Below are 23,164 nucleotides of genomic sequence, written 5' to 3' on the forward strand. Positions count from 1 at the left end.
GAGTGAGTGTGATCAACATTCCATGATTAGGAAAAATAAATATTTTAAGTGTCTAAATTATAAAACAATGGTGGATACTAGGATATCCTATCTTCCTTCTTTTAAGAGATTATGAATTTTGTTTTGCAGTTTTTAATGAATAGCTAGCTAGGTAGAAAATAAAATCATATACCTTTCTGAGTTTTGATAGCGATAATCTTTAAGGAAATTTCTTATGTTGTTGTAATTATTATCATAACCATTATGTCTTGCATTTCCTCTTCTATCTCCTAATTTCAAAACATTTCAGAGGTTTTAAATTCTGTTATCAATATCCGTTGCTTTGAGAATGTATAGCTTCCTGCTGTAACATTTAAAATAAAACCAAAATAAAAGTTATTTTCTGAAAAATAACTACCCAAGTTTCATAAATTTTATTTAAAAAGTAATTCTAATGAACAAATTATTTTCTAAAGATTTAATTTTCATTTTACATGCCAACCCCCATTTCCCCTTCTTCCCCTCTGCCTCCCACCTCTCCCCCTTCTCACCCCCCATTCACTCCTCAGAGGGGCTAAGGCCTTCCTTGGGGAGTCAATAAAGTCTGGCAGGACCAAGCCCCTTCCCGCTGTGTCAAGGCTGAGCAAGGTATCTCACCATAGGGAATGGGCCCCAAAAAAGCCAGTAATGAACTTGTTCAGAACAATATTCAGAATCTTGGAAAAGTGCAATGCAGCATGTTTGGCAACATTAAAGGTTTACTGTATTTTACAGGTATGATATTGTAGTTATGGTGATGACTTTAAGATTTACTATTGTAACTGACATTTGATTCCAGATAAGAAAACAGGAAAGGAAGTAGATAGACAAAGATAAAGATTGGTCATTAATTAGTCACTGGGGTATGTGTAGTATAACATCTACTTGGCATGTGTCTAAAATAATGTACAATTTAAAGTTAAATGAGGCAGTTGCCTCTCCTCAAGGAGCGTGGATAGCTTAAGCTGAGAGAAAACGAATGTTTTTCATTTTCTTAGCAAAGCAAAGGTTTCAGAGTGGCAGTTTATGGGATCTTCCCCCGGTGTTGGAAAAGGCTGTTGCAATTGTTGAGATGTGTCTTCCCTGACGTTGATTTAATTAACTTCCTGTAATATCCACTCAACGAAACGTGTGTGTCTGAGAAGCATCTGTGTTTGTTTGTTTTTTGTTTTTTTCTTTTAGGATTGTAGAAAAGGGATATTACAGTGAGCGGGATGCTGCAGATGCCGTGAAGCAAATCCTGGAGGCCGTGGCGGTGAGTAAGGAGCAGCGGCGGTGTGGGCTAACCGTTGGTCATGTCTTGGCAAGCCAGGGCAGCGGCATGGGCTAACTGTTGGTCATGTCTTGGCAAGCCAGGGCAGTGGCAGCGTGGGCTAACTGTTGGTCATGTCTTGGCAAGCCAGGGCAGCGGCAGCGTGGGCTAACTGTTGGTCATGTCTTGGCAAGCCACGGCGGCAGCGGCGTGGGCTAACTGTTGGTCATGTCTTGGCAAGCCAGGGCAGCGGCGTGGGCTAACTGTTGGTCATGTCTTGGCAAGCCAGGGCAGCGGCAGCGTGGGCTAACCGTTGGTCATGTCTTGGCAAGCCAGGGCAGCGGCGTGGGCTAACTGTTGGTCATGTCTTGGCAAGCCAGGGCAGCGGCAGCGTGGGCTAACTGTTGGTCATGTCTTGGCAAGCCAGGGCAGTGGCAGCGTGGGCTAACTGTTGGTCATGTCTTGGCAAGCCAGGGCAGTGGCAGCGTGGGCTAACTGTTGGTCATGTCTTGGCAAGCCAGGGCAGCGGTGTGGGCTAACTGTTGGTCATGTCTTGGCAAGCCAGGGCAGCGGCGTGGGCTAACTGTTGGTCATGTCTTGGCAAGCCAGGGCAGCGGCAGCGTGGGCTAACTGTTGCTCGCCTCCTGCTGCAAAAGGCACCAAGAAGAGCAGCTGTGTGGTCAGCTCTTAAACACAAGCAAAAGGCTGTGGCGTGCTGCAGGAAAACGTGCTTGATCAGTGCACGTGAGGAAGTAAGCGGTGTCTCAAGTCTGGAGGATGCGCCCCCTCCCGGTTTGCGAACGACTCACATCCCATCTTGGGTTCATAGTGGGCCCAACAGATGCTGTTTGTTCGTTCCCACTTCTTCCTCATTCTTTCCAGTTATTCATTTGTCGGTCGGTCTCACGGTTTGATTCAGTTTGTGTGGAAGAGGAAGAAGGTTGACTGAGGTAAAGATAGGCCCTAAAGATTGCTGCTTTTCCTTTAAGATAAGAAATCAATGGACTTGAAGAAAAACAAACCTGACCTTCCTATTTTTGGGGAAAAGCATAAGGTATCTTGGAGTACAACCTTGTACATTAATTGTGGGAGCAAATACACGTTTATGAATATGTAAACTTCAGAATTCGTTTTGGTCTTCAGGTGCTTGCTGTCTAGACGAAACAAATGTTGACTGTGCTGACTAAAATCTTCCAACACAGCCACTGGTTTCTCTTTTCCTCCAATATTTACTTCTATGTATTTATATGCATGTGTGCTTGGGTACGTCATGAGGCCAGAATAGAGTGTCAGAGTCCCCATAGCTGGTGTTATAAACTGCCTACCGGAGTGCTAGCAGTGGAACTCAGGTCCTCTGGGGAGCAGTGAGCCCCCTTAACTGCTGGGCCACCTCTCCAGTGACTGACTGTGACACTGCAGTTAGTCATTGCTGAGTATAAAGCCAAAACAAAATATTTTCTGAGCACACAGAACAGGTCTCAAGGGAGGATGTTTACCAGGATTAATTTTTAAGAATCCGTACACTCTTCCCACATTAATTACACTATTATTCAGTTAGCTGTCATAAAAAGTCACCCAAAGTAGCAAACACGAACACATGTCCCACTGGTTTCACCCACAGGAGAATCATGTGTGGATTGGGAGTGGTTCTGCAGCTAAGAATGCTCGCTGTTGAAGCAGGGACAGGTTTCAAGTACCTGTTACATAGGTTAAGACCCAGGCTCTGCCTCTAGCTGCAGTGCTGGGGTAGAAACCAGAGGGTCCTGTCATTCACTGGCCAACCATCCGAGCAGAAACAGTGAGTGTGGGGTTCACAGAGAGACCCCGTCTCAAGAGATAATATCAAAGGTGGCAATGTAACTCAGCAGCTAAAAGCATTTGCTACCAAGCCCCGGCTCTTGAGTTGTACTCCAGACCCTGTGTGGTAGAAGGAAAGAACTGAACTGTAGGTTTTTTCTCTATTCTCCACACATACTTTATGACACACACACACACACACATGCACACGCTCGCACACATGCACACGCTCGCACGCACGCACGCACATGCACACACACGCACGTACACACGCCAGGCCCTGTGTGGTAGAAGGAAAGAACTGAACTGTAGGTTTTTTCTCTATTCTCCACACATACTTTATGACATACACACACACACATACACACACACACACACACACGCACACACACACACACACACACGCGCGCACGCACACACATCACTTTGTCCAAATAAGTCAGGCAGCAGTTAGGAGCACTCTGGGAGTCAGGGCTGAGTTTGGTTTCTGTGTACATGAGCTTGGGCATATTAATAAATCCCTCAAGCCTTAGTTTCCTCTTCTACAACTGGTGTAACATTCAGCCCAACATGGTTGTGTGAAAGGCCGAGAAAATCTGCAAACCAGAGCCGTGTTGAAAAGAGCAGAGCAGGGCAGACTTGTTCAGTTGACTGTTTGATGTTGTAAATCTGGACAAACAAAAACTGCACAGTTATGCTCAGCTCATGAAAATCCATCCCGTACATTTATTGTGTGTTTGATGTACTACACCAACTAAAAGTTTACAATCTGGGTGATTTGGGGCGTGGGTATAGCTGTCACAGGTGAGTCTTGTGAGGTATTTGCAGTATAGCAACGAGCTTTGTATGCTGTTTCCAGCATCGTGTGATGTTGTTAACCACACAGGTGTATTTCTTTCTGGTGCAATGGTGCCTGTTCTGCATTACACGGGCCATTGTAGAGATGTGACCAGGAAAGACACCTGTGTCCCTCCACGTAACCCCTTGTCTCATGCTCTTCTACTGACAGGACACTTTTTTCTTTTCCAAAATGGGATCATCTTCAAAGGAATTTTGTTCTGCGTGATCTTATTCTTCATTTTTGTGAAAGTAACAGGATACACATGGCAGGCAGGGACTGGGTTTCCTGGACATTTACAGAGTCTGTGAGGAAACTCAGCCAAGCAGCTGCAGTCATCAGGACTGTCTTCTCTGGGTCTTCTCTTACCCAAATTTCCCCATCTCTCGGGCTCCAAGAGCTTGTTCCTCTATTAACACGCGGCCATACAAACCTTTGAGTCTTCCTCAGAGTAGATACAAATACCTCGTGATTCGGTCCAAACTCTGAGACAGACACTGCATTTGGCTCAGCTTGAGTCAGACGAGTCTTCCTTGTCCAGTTTGAGAACTGCTGGTTCTTAGAGTTCGCCTCCATTCCCCATAGAATGTTATGCTCTCCATGTGTGGGGGTCTGTTATGTGCTTTTACAAAAAATGGTGGTTTCGGGGCTGGAGAGATGGCTCCGTGGGTGAGCACTTGCTGCCCTGGCAGAGAACCTGGGTTCAGTTCCCAGCATCCGCAGGGTAGTTTACAACCATCTGTAACTCTAGTTGTAGGGGGATTGCACGCCCTCTTCTCCCAGTCTGTGGACACTGCAAGCACACGGTGCGCTTGGCTGTATGAAGACAAAAAACACTTCACATAAATAAATAGATCTTTTAAAATAAATGAATGCAAATGTATGACAAAATACCAATTTAAAACAAATAAGAATTATTTCACCCTAAGTATGATCTTATTTTGAAGGGAGCCCTCCTTGTGTGACCGGCTGCGGCCATTTTCTGCATTCACGCATCTCTTCCCGTTTGTATCCGGGCTGTCCTGAGTAGGCACATGCAGAAATCTCTTCCTAAAATACTAGCTAGAACTGTGGCTGTGCCCATCAGTCTCCTATCATCTCGATGGCACTGCCACTCAACAGTTGTTTTTCTAAAACCCTAGTGTCCGTCCTTGGCTTGTTACTGCCCAGCCGTCCTATGGAACTTCTCAAGTCTAATTGCGGGCAACAACATGGATTTGAGCATTTGTTTGTTTGTTTTTTATCATTATCATTTCCTGGTTCAAGTTACCATTTATCTTTCATACAACTGCAGAACCGTCTCACTGCAAGACACAGTTCCGTAACCTAACATCTACTCTCCTCACCTGTAGTGATGAGGTCAGCAAATTACGCCAAAACTGCGCCTCCCATGCCCTCTCCAAGCGCCCTTGGTTCAATATCACGTGTTATTGTCTTCGTGAGACAACATTGCTCTGTTTGTGCTTAATACGTGTCAACTAATTCCACCAAAGTGGGAGCTTGGTTCCCACTGTCCCCTTCCTTCCTTCCTTCCTTCCTCCCTCCCTCCCTCCCTCCCTCCCTTCCTTCCTTCCTTCCTCCCTCTCCCCCTTCCTTTCTTTCTCTGTGTAATGGCTTGCCTTGTCTATTCATTTCACAGAAAACAAGGAGGTAGGCCCTGTCCTCCATGAAGGAAGCCGTCCCCCTGCTCCCTCATTGTCATCCATTCATGCTTTTGTGACGTGACCCCGGCAGTCTCCTGCTGGTCCTCTCTAGCTGCCCCCACCATCTGCATAGCTATTGCTCTTTGGGTTGGTCACAGCAAGTCTGTTGCAGCTTAGTAACGCCACCGGTAGACGGCAGAAGAAACCCTGGTGTCCACCAGTGAATGAGAAGAAATGGATGTTCTTAGCATCAGAATTTTCTGCATGCTGGAGTTAACATCGATTAAGGAAATGATGGATCTAGTCAGGGACATCCCAGATAGGGTCCCTCACTTCAAATTGTGGGACAAAAGCCCAAGGCCTCTAGTCTAGGCCTGAAGAGTTTGATTTGCTGTTAATCCTACGTTTTAAAACGATCCCCTTATCCCAATCACAGAATTCTGGTTTAGATTCTAGGACACCACGTTCAGACCAAACGTCCTTGAAACAGGCTACCAAAAGATCTTTGGAACTAAGGATTATCTGAAAGGGAAAACAATAAATGAAACCGTTTCCCTAAATGTTTCACAGGTAGAAAGCAGGGCAGGTTTAAGCCCGTGAGAAATTATTGGCATCTTTTAAAATAGCTTATTGTCGACTACAAAGCTATAGATAGCTATGGAAAATGGGGCATCTGGGGACTCGGGGTAATCTGAAGTCATGCCTTTTAAAACCGAGATATGCCACAGAGAACTGGCCTGAACGACGCAGGGCGTGGTGACATTTTGGAAACAGAGGCTCAGCAGGCGAGCGGTGGCTTCCGGAAAGGAATTGGCAATGGGACAGTAGTAAGAAGTATGGGTCAGACAGGACCTTCCCTAACATTCACATCCCTGCAGACCACACAAAGAAGAGGCCGTATCTAGGCTGGCTACCTCAAGCACAGGGGTGGAAAACAGATTGCGAAGTTTGTGGGGAATCTGTTGCAGGCATAAATATATCTCTTATGTAACGTATCTCCCGGTCCTCCGTCATCTTCCCCCGCTGAGTCTGTTTCTCCTACTGTAGCTTTGCTACTCTCATGCCCCCTTCCCTTTAATAACAATTAGGAGAGTTTTTAAGGGAATCTTAATGGTGTTTCCCCCTTGGCTTTGAATGAACTCAGCGGGTCTTCCAGAGTATTACCTCTCCTGGGAGTGAATTAAGGTAGTTACCGCTTAAATGGCCTGGGTTGCTCTGGGCACTCTAGAACACTCTAGAACAGTATGTTGTCCCATTGTGATGCCAGCCTTAAACAACAACAAGGCAGTGTCCTGTCTGCCCCCATGCTCTTCCCATGACTGCACCGGTTCCTCTCCTGTAGCCGTCGCTTGCCTGCTGGGTCTGTTCCCAAGATGTCGCCACGCCCTGGCTCCCTCCCCGAGTGCGGCCTTCCTTCTTGCCTTCTAGCCTCAGTTCTCTGTGGTACTTCTCCGTTTTTTAAAGGCAGGACTCCAGAACCTGGAGACCCTTGTAGCTGTGAAGCAGAGAACCGAATTTTCATCTCAACTCCAAGAGCGTGGTTGGGGAACTGTCGCGTGGGTCATCACAGAGCTTTTCGGGTTAGGGTTGCGTGACGGTGGGTGGGTGGCCCAAGAGCTGCAAACAAAAAGCACCAAAGCCTCCAAGATGGTGAAAAGTAATGGCGCTTAAGCGTCAAAAGAGCAGCAGCTGGGGCTGGGAAGGAGGGTGGGCGGTCAAAGTGCTTGTTGCGTGTGTGTGTGCGTGTGTGTGCGTGTGTGTGTGTGTGTGCGTGTGTGTGTGCGTGCGTGTGTGCGTGCGTGTGTGTGTGTGTGCGTGCATGCGTGTGTGCATGTGTGTGTGCGTGCGTGTGTGTGTGTGTGCGTGCGTGCGTGTGTGTGTGTGTGCGTGCGTGTGTGCGTGCGTGTGTGTGTGTGCGTGCATGTGTGTGTGTGTGTGTGTGTGTGTGTGTGTGTGTGTGGACCTGAGTTTGGACCCTCAGCGTCTAGGTAAAAGCGGGGACAGGGAGACAGGCAGATCCCAGGGGTCTTCCTGGTCAGTTAGTGAACTGACGTCACCGTGAGAGACTCAGGATCCATTGCCAACTTGACACAGCCAGGAAGAGGGAGCCTCGTTTGAGGAGCTGTCTCTGGTTGGACAGGCCTGCAGCCGTGTCTGTGAGGCATTTTAATTGCTAATTGACGTGGGAGTGCACGGTGTGGCCACTACCATCCCGAGGCAGGTGAACCTGGAAGCCGAGCAAGCCGGAGAAAACAAACCAAGGAGCAGCACTCCTTCCTCGTGGTCTCTGCAGGATCCTGCCACGACTTCCCTCAAGAGAGGAACTGTTGCCCTGCCCGGGAGTGTAGGATGCCATAAACCCTCTCCTCCCCTGGTTGCTCTCGGTCAGTGTTTTATTACAGCAGCAGGACACCCTGGCTCAGAACCTGAGGTGGAGAATAATAGAGGGAGACAGCTGATGTGGACCCCTGGCCTTCACATGCCAATACATAGGTATGCCTGAATACACATGTTTACATGCATGCACACACCAACACCCCAACACACAATGAACATTATAAAGATTAAATAAAAGTTCCTGAGTTTTTTTAAAAATGTGTCTACCTCCCTTTCCTAAAAAAAGAACAGACGTAGCCTACCAGGGAGTGAATTGCTGAAGAATAGATGATTGGATACTGAAGGGCGATCTGGGTCTCTAGATGACGGTATTGTGGAGACGGAAACGTCAGGGAGTAGTCACCCCTTCACTGGGCAAGCAAGATAGGTGCGGTGATTTAAACTTAGGTGATCAGAGTGTTTACGCCCCTAAGGTGAAGGCTCGCTGTTGGCTGGTGCCAGTGTCTATGAGCCCAGAGAAACTGCCCATGAAGCTGAAACTCAGATCCCTGAAAATTATATACTAGCCAGCATGCGCTGATGTAACAGAAGTGTCCTCGGCGGACTGGAGAAACTGCCCAAGAGATCAACTAGAGCCACCAGAGTGACCTGCCATCGCAGAGTGCAAGAGCGTCGTTTGGAGAGTCACACCGTTAGGAATAGTGTCTGGGAAAATTGACTCAGAAAGCAAACCAGGAGCAATTCCCTCATCCTTCTCCGGCTCCCAGTCTCAAGTCCACTCACGGCAAAGCCAAGAGGGACGAGCAGGATATGGAAAACGGTGGCTTCAGATTCAGATCCCATAAACTATGGGAAGGTGAAGTTGAGAAATGATACCTTGATTAATACACAGGAAGCTGTTAAGACTTCTCAAAATCCATGCTGTTATTCATAGGGTTTTTCTAACATTCATTGTCTTCAAAGGACCAGGAATGACTCTGGAAGTTTGATATAAAAACAAAAATAATCAACGCTGAAGTAAATTGCTACCCGTATTCAGTTCTGAGTCCCATTCTGAATAGCATTTATGCACGTCATAAAGCTTGGACAATTCAGCTTTGCGTTGCTTGAAGGGTAGAAGCCGTCTCTCACCCTGATGTCTTAGTGGTTGTTGGGAGAGCATTTTTAGGAGATGGAAATTGCCAGAACTTCTTTCCCCAACTTCCCTTTAAGCATGAATAAGGGCATTTGAACTAACTGATCCTGCCTACTGGATTGTGACAGGGAGCCTGTCTTTTTACGTGATTGGAAAATTTCCCATTCACAGGAGGAGGCCCAGGAGACAAGATGCTGTCTTTTCCACTGCCTTAGATGAGTCTGTAGATGATGCTGGAAATTGATTTTGCTGTCTTTGTAATTTATAAAGAGGAATGAAATTTGTATAGGAAGCATAGGGAAAAACACAACAAAATCAAAGACACCAGTAAGATTTTTTTCTTCCTCTTGCTACCTCATAGAGGACAGCACCACTATGATTTGCATGTCTTCGACTTGAACACACTGAACTCCTTGAACAAACTTCTGAGTGTCTCTTCGTGGTGATTGTATGGTATAATTTTCCACCCATCAGTGACAGCACACAGGGCAGATTCCAGATAAAAAGATTTTGTTCCCACAAATTTCCCCAAAATTGAGTTTCACTGAATATCAAATGCACACCCACACACTGCTAAACCAGGGTGAAGTGGGGTTTGAAGGAATAATGAGGTTGAAGGCTATTAAAAAACCAGCCTGCTTCTGACACTTGTCCTTTGTTTCTGCAAATAGCGTGCCTACGTGGGTCTACTTAGTGTCAATGGGATGGCTCTGAGAGGTTAGTTAAGCAGCACATAGAACAGGGGATGCAGGGTGTTCCTGTTTTACATAAACCACTCGATTCCAGCAGGAGAGAGAATTTCCTCTTCTTTCCTTTTTTTTCTATTTTTCTTTTTTTTTCCCTCGGGTTGATGATATATTGTAATGAATGCAAGGTAATATATTAAAACACTATAGTTACAATCTACCCATAAATAAGAATTACTAAGAATTGAGAAGTCACAGCTAGTGGAAAAGAAACAGCAAACATCTTTGTTAATATTCTAATATTTGGTTACGAATGTATAGTAAGATGTATTAGTGGCTCAGGCAGAGCCTGGATTGTTTATCAGAAATGGATTTGAGAGCAGGGAGATAATCTATATCCTTTTGAACCTCAGCATTGGAACACTAGGATCTAAAGTCGATGCCTGGTGTAGGGGATGTTCTCCCCCTGAATATTAACAAAAATGTTGGCAGTAATAAAAATGACATCAAAAACTTATCAAATCTTGCCTCCAGGGTCTTCTCTCCTTGGAAACCCAGGAGAATAAAGACAAGTTGTACAATGTATATTTAGTAATTTTCCAAATAATGCACATAAATTATTACATTGATGATGACATTCTACACATCTTCTCTTGTTGGGGTTGTGTAAATTTTGAATGATGTTGGCCTAGTTAGCTGTGATAAAACATGGACTAAAACCAGCTTGAGCAGATAGGGTTTATTTCCCCTTACAGATTCACTGAGGAAAGCCAGGGCAAGATCTCTAGACCAGAACTGATGCATATTTTGTGGAGGAACACTGCTTACCGGCTCATTCCCAGGCTCGAATTCATGCTACCTCTCGTTACCTCTCATTACCTCTCATTAGAAAACAGCAGGCTCCTAAGAGATAATAGTGCACTATAACAAAACAAAATGTACTAAGATAAAAAAAAAAACCATCACATCAAAATTGGAGAAAACAAGCCAAGAAAAGGAAAAGAGCCCACAATAAGGCACAGGAATCCAAGACCCATCCCTTTGCCCACTCAGCCATTCCATAAAAGCACTGAAGTGGAGGCTGTAATACGCACGCAGAGGACCTGCCATAGACATGTGCAGGCTCCGTGCCTGCGCCTTCAGTCTCGGAGAGTTTATATGAGTTTGTTCATGTCGATTTAGGGGGTCTCGTTTTCCTGCAACCCACCATTCCCTCTGGCCCTTGTAGTCTTTTCCACCTCCCCTTCTGCTCGCTTCCCTGAATTCCACGGGGAGGGATTTGAAAGAGACATCTCCTTCGGCACCTTTTGTTCCAAGGTCTCTTACCCTGAGTAACGTCTGCATGTGGGTCTCTGCAGTAGAGCACACCCTTCTCGCAGGAGGAAGCTCCTGTAGTGATGTCTGAACAGGAAGACGCCAATCTGCGGAGAGCCGAGTATCATTAGGAGTCCTTGTGTCTCTACTTGAAAGAATAACATCTAGCTTTACTCCAGGTCCGTGTGCTCTCTAGTCTCTGGTTCTTGGTCATTCCGGCAGTGTCAGGTAGGGTTCCTTCTCGAGGAGGGGACCTTAAGTCAGGTCATTGGTTACTCCCGCGAGCTCTGTGCCATCATTGTTGCAGGGTGAGCTACAGGCAGGACACCATTGTAGATCAAAGGATCTGTTGCTGCTTGATGTTTATATCTCTCTTATTTTGTAGCCTGCAGTTTCTTCTGTACCAAAAATGCTGATGGGGTGAAGGCTCAGCTTCTCCATGTTCAATAAAGCGTTCTATTCAATCGTAGGGCCTTGCTCTCAGTTTGTGGAGAACAGCAGCCTGGCTTGTTTGGGGAGTCTCATGGGGTCACTTTGGCCAACAGCTAAATTAAATGTAGCAAATCTGAGTAATGGAAGCTTCATTTGTTGACAAGAGATGGCAAAGTTGGGAGTCTGTCTCCCCCATCATTTGGCATTTTCATTTAGATTCCCTTTGTATATGTGCATACTTAAGGATGTGATACTGCTGTAACATACTACCCCTCAAATGGCCGTTAATTTTAGCTGTCTCTACCCATATTCCCTCACTCATTCCCTCCTCCCTACCCCACAGCCCACTTGATCCTGCCATTCCAGCTACCTTTTCCTCTATAACTTTCCATTCTACTTCCCTTTCCTAATGAAATCTATGTGTGCTCCCTAGTCTCTTGCTCTATACCTACCCTGTGAGGTTCTATGGATTGCAGCTTAGCTGCCATCGACTTAACAGCTAACTTAACCAACATATAAGTGAATACATACCCTATTTGTTTTTCTCAGTCTGAGATACCTCACTCAGCCTGATATTTTCATTTATCCGCATAACTGGATTTCATGATGCTGTCTCTTTAATAGCTGAGCAATACTCTATTGTGTAAATGAACATATGACCGTTTTCTTTATCCTTTCTTCTGTTGAGGGACAGCTAAGGTTGCTTCCAGTTTCTGCCTATTATCAACAGAGCAGGAGTGAACATGACTGAGTAAATGTCTTTGTGACAAGGGGAAGCGGCCTTTGGGTATATGCCCAAAAGTGGTATAACTGGATCTTGAGTTAGATCAATTGTCATCTTCCTGAGGAATCACCGCACTGATTTCCATAATGGCTGTGCATGTTTGTATTCACGCCAGTAATGGGTGAGTGGTCCCCTTACTCCACATCCTCACCAGTGTGACCCGTCACTTGTTTTACTGATCCTAGCCATTCTGATGGGTGTAAGATAAAAACCTCAAAGTAGTTTTGATTTGCATTTCCCCGATGTCTAAGGATGGTGAACATTTCTTCAAATTTCTTAGACATTAGGGTTTCTTCTATTGAGAACTCTGTTTGGATCTGTACCCTATTTTTATTTTGAGTATTTGTTTTCTTGATAACTGGTTTCTAGAGCTGTTAAAGGTTAGGCTCATAATCAACAAACAAACAAACAAGCATATTTTATGTATTAGCACTCTATGAGGGGTGTAGTAGGTAAAAATCATTTCCCATTTTTGTAGGATGCCACTTTGTTGAATGAGAGTGTCCTTGATGTGCAGAAGTTTCATGAGGTCCCATTTATTAATTGAACTTAGTGCCTGTTCTCATGGTGGTCCATCCAAAAAAAAATCTTTTCCTGTGCCAGTCATTTCAAGGCTATTCCCAACTTTCTCTTCCACCAGACTCAGTGTATGTGGTTTTATGCTGGGGTCTTTGGTTCATTTGGAGTTGAGTTTTGTACATGGTGATAGGTATGGATCTATTTTCATCTTCCTACATGCAGCTATCCAGTTTGACCAACACCCTTTGGTGAAGATGCTGTCCTTTTTCCAGTGTGTGTCTGGATTCTTTATTACAAATCAGGTGTCAATAGGTGTGTGTACTTATTTCTGGGTCTTCAGTCTAAATCCACTCACTGACCAACGTGTTTGTTTATATGTCAATGTCATGCTGTCTGTATCACCATAGTTTTGAGGTGCGTCTTGGGATCTGGAAAGCTGATACTTCCAGCAGTGCTTTTATTATTCAGGATTGCTTTTGCTCCCAGGTCTTTTGTGCTTCCATGAGAAATTGAAAGTTATCTTTTCAAGATAGGTTAAGCATTGTGCTGGAGTTTTGATGGAGATTGCACTGAATCTGTAGAATGCTTTGGGTAGGATAGCCATAATTCTATGTTAATCCTGCTGATTCATAAGCACGGGAGATCTCTCCATCTTCCTGTGTCTTCTTCAATTTCTTTCTGCAGTGACGTGAAGTTTTTAATTAGACAAGTATTTCACTTGCTTAGTTAAGGTTACCCCAGGATATTTGATAAAATCTGAGGCTATCATGAAAGGGTATTGTTTCCATGATTTCTTTCTCAGCCGATTTGTCACTTGAATATAGGTGGTTTACTAATTTTTTGTGAGTTAATTTTGTATGAAGCTACTTTGCTGAAAGTATTTAATGGTTGTATGAGTTTTTCTTGGTGGAATTTTTAGGGTAACATATATTATCCTGTCATCTGCAATAAAGATACTTTGACTTTTTCCTTTCCAATTATATCTTCTTGATCTCTTTCAGTTGTCTTATTGCTCTAGCTAAGACTTCAAGTCTTATTGAATAAGTATGCAGAGAGTGGACAAAGTTATCTTATTCCTGATTTGAGCAGAACTGTTTTGTGTTTCTTTCCATTTAAGTTGATGTTGACTATGTGCTTACTATAAATGTAAACTGCCTTTCTTACGTTGAGGTATGTTCCCTTGTATGTAATCTTTCCAGGACTTTTATCCTGAAGTGGTATAGGATTTTGTTGAAGACGTTTTCTGTATCTGATGAGATTATCATGGTTTTGTTTTGTTTTGATTTTTAAATTTTTTGTCTTTGAGTTCATTACATGGTGGGTTACATTTGTCTATTTATAGATGTTGAACCATCCCTGCATCTCTGGGATGAAACCTACCTGAGCATTATGGATGATCTTTTTGATATGTTCTTGGATTCAGTTTGCAAATATTTTAGTAAAAAGTTTTACATCTATGCTCATAAGGGAAATTGGTCTGTAATTCTCTCTTTTTTTGTTGGATCTTTATGTGATGTGGGTGTCAGGGTACTGTGGCTTTGAAAAATGAATTTTGCAGTGTTCCTTCTGTTTCTATTTTGTGGACTAATATAAATAGTATTAACTCATTTTTGAAAGCCTTGTAGACTTCTGTGCTACAACCATCTGGTCCTGAACTTTTTTGGGGGGCCTGGGAGAATTGTAATGATTACTTCTATTTCACTAGCAATTATATGTCTGTTTAAATTGCTTATCTGATCTTGATTTAACTTTGGTAATTTGTAGCCTTGGCCCCCTCTGGATCATAGCTTTTGTATGCTGAACATGAGGAAACACTTCCCAGAAGGCTTTGTTTCAATAATATTAATCTCTTATTAATCACAGCTTAGTTTCCAACCTCAGCTTACTGATATCCTTTGTCCCAGTAGAGGTAAAGTATATTGTATTGTTCCTTAAGAGGCTGCAAGGTTTTAAGTTAGGCTCCATCCCTCCCAGCAGTCTCATATCTCCCTCGCCACATCAAGCTGTCTCCAGGTAGGAATATTTCATGAAATCCAAAAGATAAAAGTAGTTTTAGTTTTAAAATTTCCAGTTCTGAGAAAGAAAAATTAACATTTGTCTTACTTAACACAAAATGAGGGACGTTTTGTGTTGCTTTATGAATTCTTCTCAGGGAGAACCAGAAATGTAATCCCCCTAACTCAGCCGGGTACTGGTACCGATGGATACCTGCATGAACATGCCTTCACATGGGATCACATGTGCTCACGCACAAACGCAACACACACACCAAAATGGAGAGCATCTCAAATGGAAAAGGTTGTGTTGGCGTTGGTCAAAACACTTAGTATCGATGTTCAATAGAAACTTAAAGGGGAAGATATTTTGAACTTGAGTCCGTGTTAAAGCCACCTATTGTTAGGTTCTGAAATAAGAGATTTTTTCAGATAGTTATCATTTTTACTTTCAAATTCTAGAAACAGTAGTAAAAAGACATTGCTTCTTGTTTTGGGATGAAGAAGGAGATCTGTATTTAGTCAAAAATCGGAACAACTCCAACAACAGCACACAGGCTGCTTACACAGCTGGCCAGCATCTGAGGCATCCCCAGTGTACAGAAAGTCCCAGTCCATTTCTAGAGGCATTGCTGATACTGCAAACATGGGAAGTTTTTAGTTCTGCAACATAAATTCCAGGGGAGAAAGATGACTCTAGGCCTGTAGCCAGGGCCGTGGTAGCAGGATAGTGTTAAGTGTGTAATGGTTAGGTGAAGAGGGCACCAGAGTCCCTGGTGATGTCCCTTTCCTTGCTCTGTCATAGCAGCCTGGGCATAACCACCTCCCATAAACAAGACTTTTCTAGATTAGCACTTGGAGTCCAACAGAGAGCCTGAAAATGCTCCCGCATGGTGTCTCGAGCAACGCAGTCCCCGTTGCTAGTCACTGGGTTTGTTGCATCTACTCTTCAGCTCTGCGACAGCCTGTGGACGCTGGGCACACGCTCACAAGGTGTTGCTGGTTCCAATACTGACTTTTCCCCTGTTATCTTTTGAAATCTCAAAGATTCTAGTAGTAGCAAGGTGATCAGCAGTCACACTGATCATGACAGAGAGCAACTCAGAAAATAACCACCACAGGCTTTCAAGACCCAAACGCTGTGCACTGGTGCTCCTTGGACTATTTCTGAAACTTCCTGTCACAAATAAGCTGTAAAATTCAAAGACATCGCTTTCTATGACATCATCAGACAGAAACTGAGAGTCCCACAACTCTGGTTGTAGGAACCATGCTGACTCCCGGCCTGTTAACCACTTTAGTGGCTCCTTGGGCTGGAAACGGCCGGGTACCCACTCAGTTTCCTTGCGGGGAAAGAGAATTCCACTCTCAGCTAAGTTGCACAAGGAGACAGACACCTCTTTAAGATGTCATTTCCTCACCGTTTCCCCAAACTGTTGGCTCCTGGTCCTAATATTAGATGAGGGACCAGATATTGAAAAGAAACTAGCATGATCCCCCATCATCAAAGACTGAAATGCAGACGAATTGTATAATATATGTGCCACTGTTTTTTCTTTTTCTTTTTTTCTATTGTCTTTCCTTCCTCCCATCCTTTATTTTTTTATTTTATTTCTGTGTCCCCCCCCCCAAATTGCTCATGTGGGCTTAAAGGTGCCAGATACAAGCACATCTACAGCAGTGAGGGCTTCTTTCTATTTCTCCTAGAGTGGGTATTGGGAGAGAGGAGGGGGTGGGAGGAAGAGGAGATGGGGAACCCCGCTTTCCCCAGGTCCCACCACAATGAGGTCTATGCACTAATCATAACGGGAGTGTGTATTACCACGAAAGATGGCTCCACCCTGGTTAATAGTCTTCTGATTTTCCCTAGACACTTGTTTAGGGAAAAAAATTAAAGACAGGAGGCTTTGAGCCATTCGGTTCTGAACAGCTGCCTTATTTGGAGAATAAATAGCATCTTAGCATAGATACCGATGGGCATTGCTGGGTTCCAGTTGAAATGAACACAGGCTGACTGGATTATGACATCTCAGCTTAGCACTTGGTACCTGGAATGTGAACTGGGAATTTTACCTGTGCTATAGATTCAATGCCTTTCAACTCATAGTTAGTGGGGGAGGAAAGCAGTTAGTGAAGAAATTCCTATAGTATGAATAAAATGTTTAAGAAGAGAAAAAAGAAAGGAAAAAAGGCATTAACTTAGCAAAAAATGATTCTGGTTCTAGTACTGAAGTTTTAATTTTTGGCCAGGTTTGACTTACTTAGAAATCTTCTGTCTTTTTAAATTTTCCATGGATTCCCAACTTAAATGCATTGCATAAACAGTCCCAATTTGTCTTTGAAAAACTCTCAAACTTCCCAAGCCAGACCTCGCTGTCTGTGCTGCTCTGATCAAGCTTCTCTCTCAAGCTCTCTTAGAACAGCGTGTTAAACTCTGATGCACTTGGTGGCTCCTTTGTCCTAACGCTCCAAAATCCTTCCACAATCTGAACCCACAAATGGCACGGCCATGTCTATTACATAACTCCCAACCTTTGGGGCACATTTCTGCCGTCTATTGCTGTAACAGAGCACCAACAACACGAACCCGGGAAGGAAAGAGTTTGTGTCTGCTTCTAGGTGATGGTCTGTCGTCGAGGAAAGCCAGGGCAGGGCCCTGCAGGCGGGAGCTGAAGCAGAGACTATGGAGAACCCCTGCTTGCTCGCCTAATCCCAGGCCACGCTTAGCTATGTTTCTTATGCGGTCCAAGCCCACACCACGCCTGTGGCTGGTAGCACCCACAGCGGTGTACAAATGAACAATCAGGAGAATGCTCCCCCACCCCCAGACAGGTCAACAAGCCGGTGTGAAGAAGGCAGGTCCTCAGTTAAACGCTCAGTTTAGCCGTTCCTGATTTTCTAACCTCCACCAGACTCGGTTCTTGATCCTAAGTTTTAGGGAAGGCACAGGCAGGTACACTAATCGCTCCATGAGTGTTAACTCTTAGGGTCCAAGAGTGCGCATCGTTAATGCGCATCGTTAATGAGACTGGGGGATGTAGCCATGACTTTGTAGCCCAGATCTTCCATCCCATCATAAATGGTTGCTTGATTTTTTCCCCCCAGTTCTGCAGGGTCATAAGATGTAACGCAGCTTACGAGGACTGACTGGGTCCTCAGGCTGCTTTTGCCTGGCACAGGTAGTTTCAGAGCTGGAGGACGAGCGCGCTGACGCCCACGCAACAATTTCCTGTGCTTTCAAAACGCAAGGGTGTACCAGCTCCTCCTCCTCCAACGTTTTGTAGATTTTTTTCCTTGTCTTTCTTTGTCTTGGAAGTTGAGTCTGACTACTAACACAGAGACAACGTGTACAGCGACTGCCAGAACTCAGCAGTTTCTTCATCCGCTTGTTTGGCTTCGTTGACACACCGGGAGCAATGAGGAAACAGGCTAATAGGCACTAATATATGGATTATTTATGGCAACTGCGGACAGTAGTGTAGAAATATAATCTTTTGTGTATTGAAGAATATATAAAATAACTTGATAACTCGCCATATAATAAAAGCTTAATTCCCATAGGTATTTCATGTGATGAGCAACGCATTGAGATCCACTCCCCGCTGTGTTATCCCTTTAGAAAAAATTTACTGTAACATCTTCATTGAGTTCCAAAGGATTACATTTGTGAGGTTATCTCTGAAATTACTCAGATATTTTCCATTCACACATGAAGTATATGAAACTCTGTGACAAATGATTTTCCGTGTGGTACTCTGCTCTTTTTAAAAGATCTAGTTAGACTTTTTATTTTATATTATTGATCTCAATGGATGGCACAGGTGTCAGTGGACTGATTTTGAGATTTCACCTAAGCAATGCTATTAAGTAACATTGTGACATGTGTGTGCCCGTAAGGGAATTAAAGTTATGGTGCATATATTCATGAGAAGAGCTGTGTAAAGTAATTTCTATTTACTGAAAGTTGAGGAAAAAGACATTAAGAATGAATAGTAACAATGTAGTTATCCTTTACAAGTGAATTTTTAACAAATTTACTGTGAAAATAATTTTAAATCACTTCACCTCATAAAAAATACAAGATTTGTCATATTTCAGCTCCTGATGTGCATAACAGATTTAAGCCAAATATCCATTTATAGAATTCCAGTTCCAAGATTCCTATTCTCTGGTTCTAAAGGCACATTAACTTTAGTTAATGGCTACAGTGTAATTTTTAATAGTCTAATGTTTTATAAGAATCACGTGTGTGCCGCAGAGGATGCAGTCAACGAACGTCCCAACACTAGTTAATTTGGCTTACATTTGTAACCTTAGGGTGATAACCCTGGTCCCTTCCATGCTTGGTCAAGTGAAGATGGAAATAACACTATCTGAAAAAGAGGTCTAACATATTTTATTAAATATACTTACAAGATAAACAGGGATAGACACTCTGGGAACGTGGCCCACTCCCGAGAGAGAGAGGGGGGGGGAGGAAGAGAGGGCGAGAGAGAGAGAGAGAGAGAGAGAGAGCTTTTTCTTTTGCTTCCTGTTATCTTTACCTGTGCCCATCCCTTGTCCATGCCCCTTTGGGTGTGGACTATATTGTGGGCTCACCTCTACAATTCCCCTTTTAGTCTAAATAAAAGATTTAAACTTGGTACAGAACTTGAACCTATACAACATATATACATAGAAGGTGATAAGCAAGTTATAATCTACTTATATCCTAAGCTAAACATATCTATCCCATCTAAATTCTAAACCTATCTGAAAGGGGTGCCCGAGTCTGAACACCTCCTTCCAATCCCAACCCTAAAATTATCCTGTGATATCAATAGTAGGCGAAGGGGGTGTGGAATTCTTAAATTTACTTTCTGCTGAAATGGGACGATGGCAATCTCATGAGGACCTGTGGGAAGAAAACGTTAGTGTAACAAGAGTCCTTAAGTAGGTTAACTAGTCTCTGTTTGGCAGGAGATGCTTGGTTGAAGTTCTTGACTGGAGTCCTAATTTTTACTGAAGCTCCTATCTGAAGCTCTGGTCAGATTGTAGAAGATGCACTGTATCAGTTCCTTGTTCTGGAGTTGTGTGAGTGATGTGGTCCCAAACCGGTTTCAGGATGGTACTTGTCAGGTGGAGTCGATGATGTGGGGCAGTTCATATTTATCAAGTGAATCAGGTGGAGTTGATTAAGTGGGGTCCCATTTTCTTTCCAAAGTGTTTGAAGACTGGGCGTGGACTATTCTGTGGGCTCAAGGTGGACCATCAGCCAGGCAGTGCAGTGCACAGCTACTGGGTTTTGTGTCCGAATAGCAGGGGGGAAAGAGTTCGATTTACTGAAGGCTACCAAATGCGTTGTAGAAAAACTTCTTGTAAGTAGGATCTCTTATAAATAGGATATCTACTACATGGAGATCAGCAAGGGGGGCCTGTCGGGATAATAGATAGGTCACAGTGCTGGTAAAGAAAAGGCCAAGGCCAGCATGAGAACAACCGCAAGTACAAGAAAACCGTCCCTTCTGCACGACAGAAGAGAAGGACCTATCCCTTCCGTATGACAGAGAGGAGAAGGAGCGATCCCTTTTGCACGACAGAGAGGAGAAGGAGCTATCCCTTCTGCACGACAGAGAGGAGAAGGAGCTATCCCTTCTGCACGACAGAGAGGAGAAGGAGCTATCCCTTCTGCACGACAGAGAGGAGAAGGAGCTATCCCTTCCACATGACAGAGAGGAGAAGGAGCGATCCCTTCTGCACGACAGAGAGGAGAAGGAGCTATCCCTTCTGCACGACAGAGAGGAGAAGGAGCTATCCCTTCTGCACGACAGAGAGGAGAAGGAGCTATCCCTTCCGCACGACAGAGAGGAGAAGGAGCTATCCCTTCTGCACGACAGAGAGGAGAAGGAGCTATCCCTTCCACATGACAGAGAGGAGAAGGAGCTATCTCTTCTGCACGACAGAGAGGAGAAGGAGCTATCCCTTCCACATGACAGAGAGGAGAAGGAGCTATCCCTTCCACATGACAGAGAGGAGAAGGAGTTATCCCTTCCGTATGACAGAGAGGAGAAGGAGCTATCCCTTCCGTATGACAGAGAGGAGAAGGAGCTATCCCTTCCGTATGACAGAGAGGAGAAGGAGCTATCCCTTCCGTATGACAGAGAGGAGAAGGAGCTATCCCTTCCGTATGACAGAGAGGAGAAGGAGCTATCCCTTCCGTATGACAGAGAGGAGAAGGAGCTATCCCTTCCGTATGACAGAGAGGAGAAGGAGCTATCCCTTCCGTATGACGGAGAAGAGAGGGGCCAGGAGAGCGGCTCTGCATTTCCTCAACAGGGAAGAGGCAGGGTTCCTGAGTAAGCTGCAGATCCTCCTTGAGACGCTTTATCCTGTGTCGCATTTCCCTCAGGGGAGGCGTCTCCAATGTCTGCTCTCCTCCCACACGGAAGAAGTCTTATGCTCTCTAGTCCCATCTGAAATTATGTTATTCCTATTTAGGGTTTTTTTCACTCTTAATATTAAACCTTTTGAAAGCAGGTCATTGAGAAGCAGTGTTAATAGCCCCGTGGAAAGCTTGGGAGTAAGGTGTGATCTTTCTGTCTCCATCAATACAGCCTTCTCCATCTCCTTTCTTGGTTCCGTTAATCCCACCGTGCAATTTTTCAGCCAAATTTGAAGTAAGCTATTTAAAATACTGGCCAGGAAGATAGACCCTGGCCAGGTCCATACCCTGGATTCCCAGAATGTGGTGGTGAAATACCTTAGTTAGGATCTTATAAAGGCAAACTCCACAAGGCTGAGTTCTCCCCACCGTCAGCAATCAGGGACAAGCATACATCTTGGTGCATTTCCTGCCTCCATGCCTGCTGCCTGCACGTGATCAGTCACAACCAGGGCAGTTGAAGCAACGAAACTTGTTTACAGAAGTGGAGTTTATAGAATGTGACTTGTTATCTCACATAAACAACAGCACCTAGCATTGCAGGAAGTTATCTGTTCTTGGGCAAGTGTGGCTTACAGGTTAGAAGCATTTTTGTTTTATAGATCTCTTAAGCACAGTAATTTAAACTTAAAACACAACTTTTGCCACCACAATTCCCTGATTAAGACCAGCCATGTCCCTGTAGTTCCCAGGAATGGTGTAATGGGACATTACAATGTTGCTTTTTTTTATATACACAAAACAGATGAAATAAACTTCCAAGGATTAATATGCTTGATAAATCTCTTAGAATGTGCCAGCCACATAGTGCAAGATTGAAGTTATTTAAAAATAACATTTAATCATGAGCTTTACTTACTTTATTTGTGTTAATCTGTTTCAGAAGCATTGGGCCTGAGATTTCATCTCCCAAATAATCTCTCAATATCTAAACGGACTATAATTCTTAGAGTAATCCTTCAAAGAAGGTTTTAAAAGTCCTAGCCTTGAGTTACTTTGATCATCTGAAGTTACTGTAAGCTAAATCTTCATTTAGTGAGAATTAATGCCCTGGTTAATGGGGATGTTTAATGTTTATAAGTTACATATGTGGCAAGGATCCTTGAAATTATAGGCAACTTCAAATTCATTGTGGTGAAGCCTTGGGAGTTTCGGTGAATTTTGTCGTATAGCCTTTAAACGTAAGGCTACAGAACCCAGCAGATCTTTGGATACTATTCCCTACAAGAAACAAGAGGCCTACCTGCCCCATCCCTGCCCGTTTTTTTGCCTGAGGCAGGTTGGATAGCTGGGTCTGATATCATAAAGGCAGGAGAGTTGTCCCTGCCTACCACCAGCTGCAACAAGGAGAGCAGGCCCTGCCCCTCCTGTGGGCAGCACAATAGAGTGGACCCCCTTTCAGAAATGTGGATGAGCCAGCCCCGATGTTGTAAGGAGGGGAGAGCCGTCCCCATTACCCATCTGTCACATGGTGGCAAGGGTTGTGGAGCGATGCCCTGCCCGCTCCACACCCACACCCATGAGGCTGGTAGGAGAGCTGGCCCTACCCCTCACCTTCATCAACTGCAGCGCTCAGGAGAATGACCTCTACACCGTGTCTGGGCAGCACAGCAGAGCGAGAACCGGCCCTGCCCTTGTTCATCTCTGCGCATCACAGAACTCAGCAGGGAAATGCAAGAGAGCTCACCCTGGTGGCGAACTTAAGGGAGAGCTGGCCAGCTGACAAACCCTGCAGCTACCCGGGTTCAGAACCAGGGTTATCAGTTGGCTCACAACAGCACCCACACGATCTGTGGTCTGCCGGAGCCTGTGAAGGAGCCGGTCCTACAGACCCAAAGCTGCAGGATCTCCACGACACAGGGCAACAGCAGGGCGTCCAGGAGGAGCCCCTGAGAGCCCAGCATGGGTAGTGTAGCAGACACCAGAGGCCTCGAACCAGACCGAGGACTCTTGCAAGCGAAGATGCATGGATCAAAGGGGTTACCGCGTGACTC

At 44.5% G+C, this 23,164-nt stretch overlaps 1 protein-coding gene across 7 annotated transcripts in view; it reads left to right on the top strand.

The window, feature by feature from the left end:
- The window catches only part of Camk4 (calcium/calmodulin dependent protein kinase IV), a 215,649-nt gene that overhangs the window by 150,004 nt on the left and 42,481 nt on the right, over positions 1 to 23,164 (top strand). For all 7 annotated transcript variants that reach the window (XM_040758044.1, XM_040758045.1, XM_040758046.1 and 4 more), the window contains one exon: positions 1,201 to 1,273. In XM_040758044.1, the coding sequence (XP_040613978.1) occupies positions 1,201 to 1,273 (73 nt within the window). The remainder of the gene's footprint in view (positions 1 to 1,200; positions 1,274 to 23,164) is intronic.

Source organism: Mesocricetus auratus, unplaced genomic scaffold (assembly GCF_017639785.1).
Source record: "Mesocricetus auratus isolate SY011 unplaced genomic scaffold, BCM_Maur_2.0 Super-Scaffold_100015, whole genome shotgun sequence".
Lineage (NCBI taxonomy): Eukaryota > Metazoa > Chordata > Mammalia > Rodentia > Cricetidae > Mesocricetus > Mesocricetus auratus.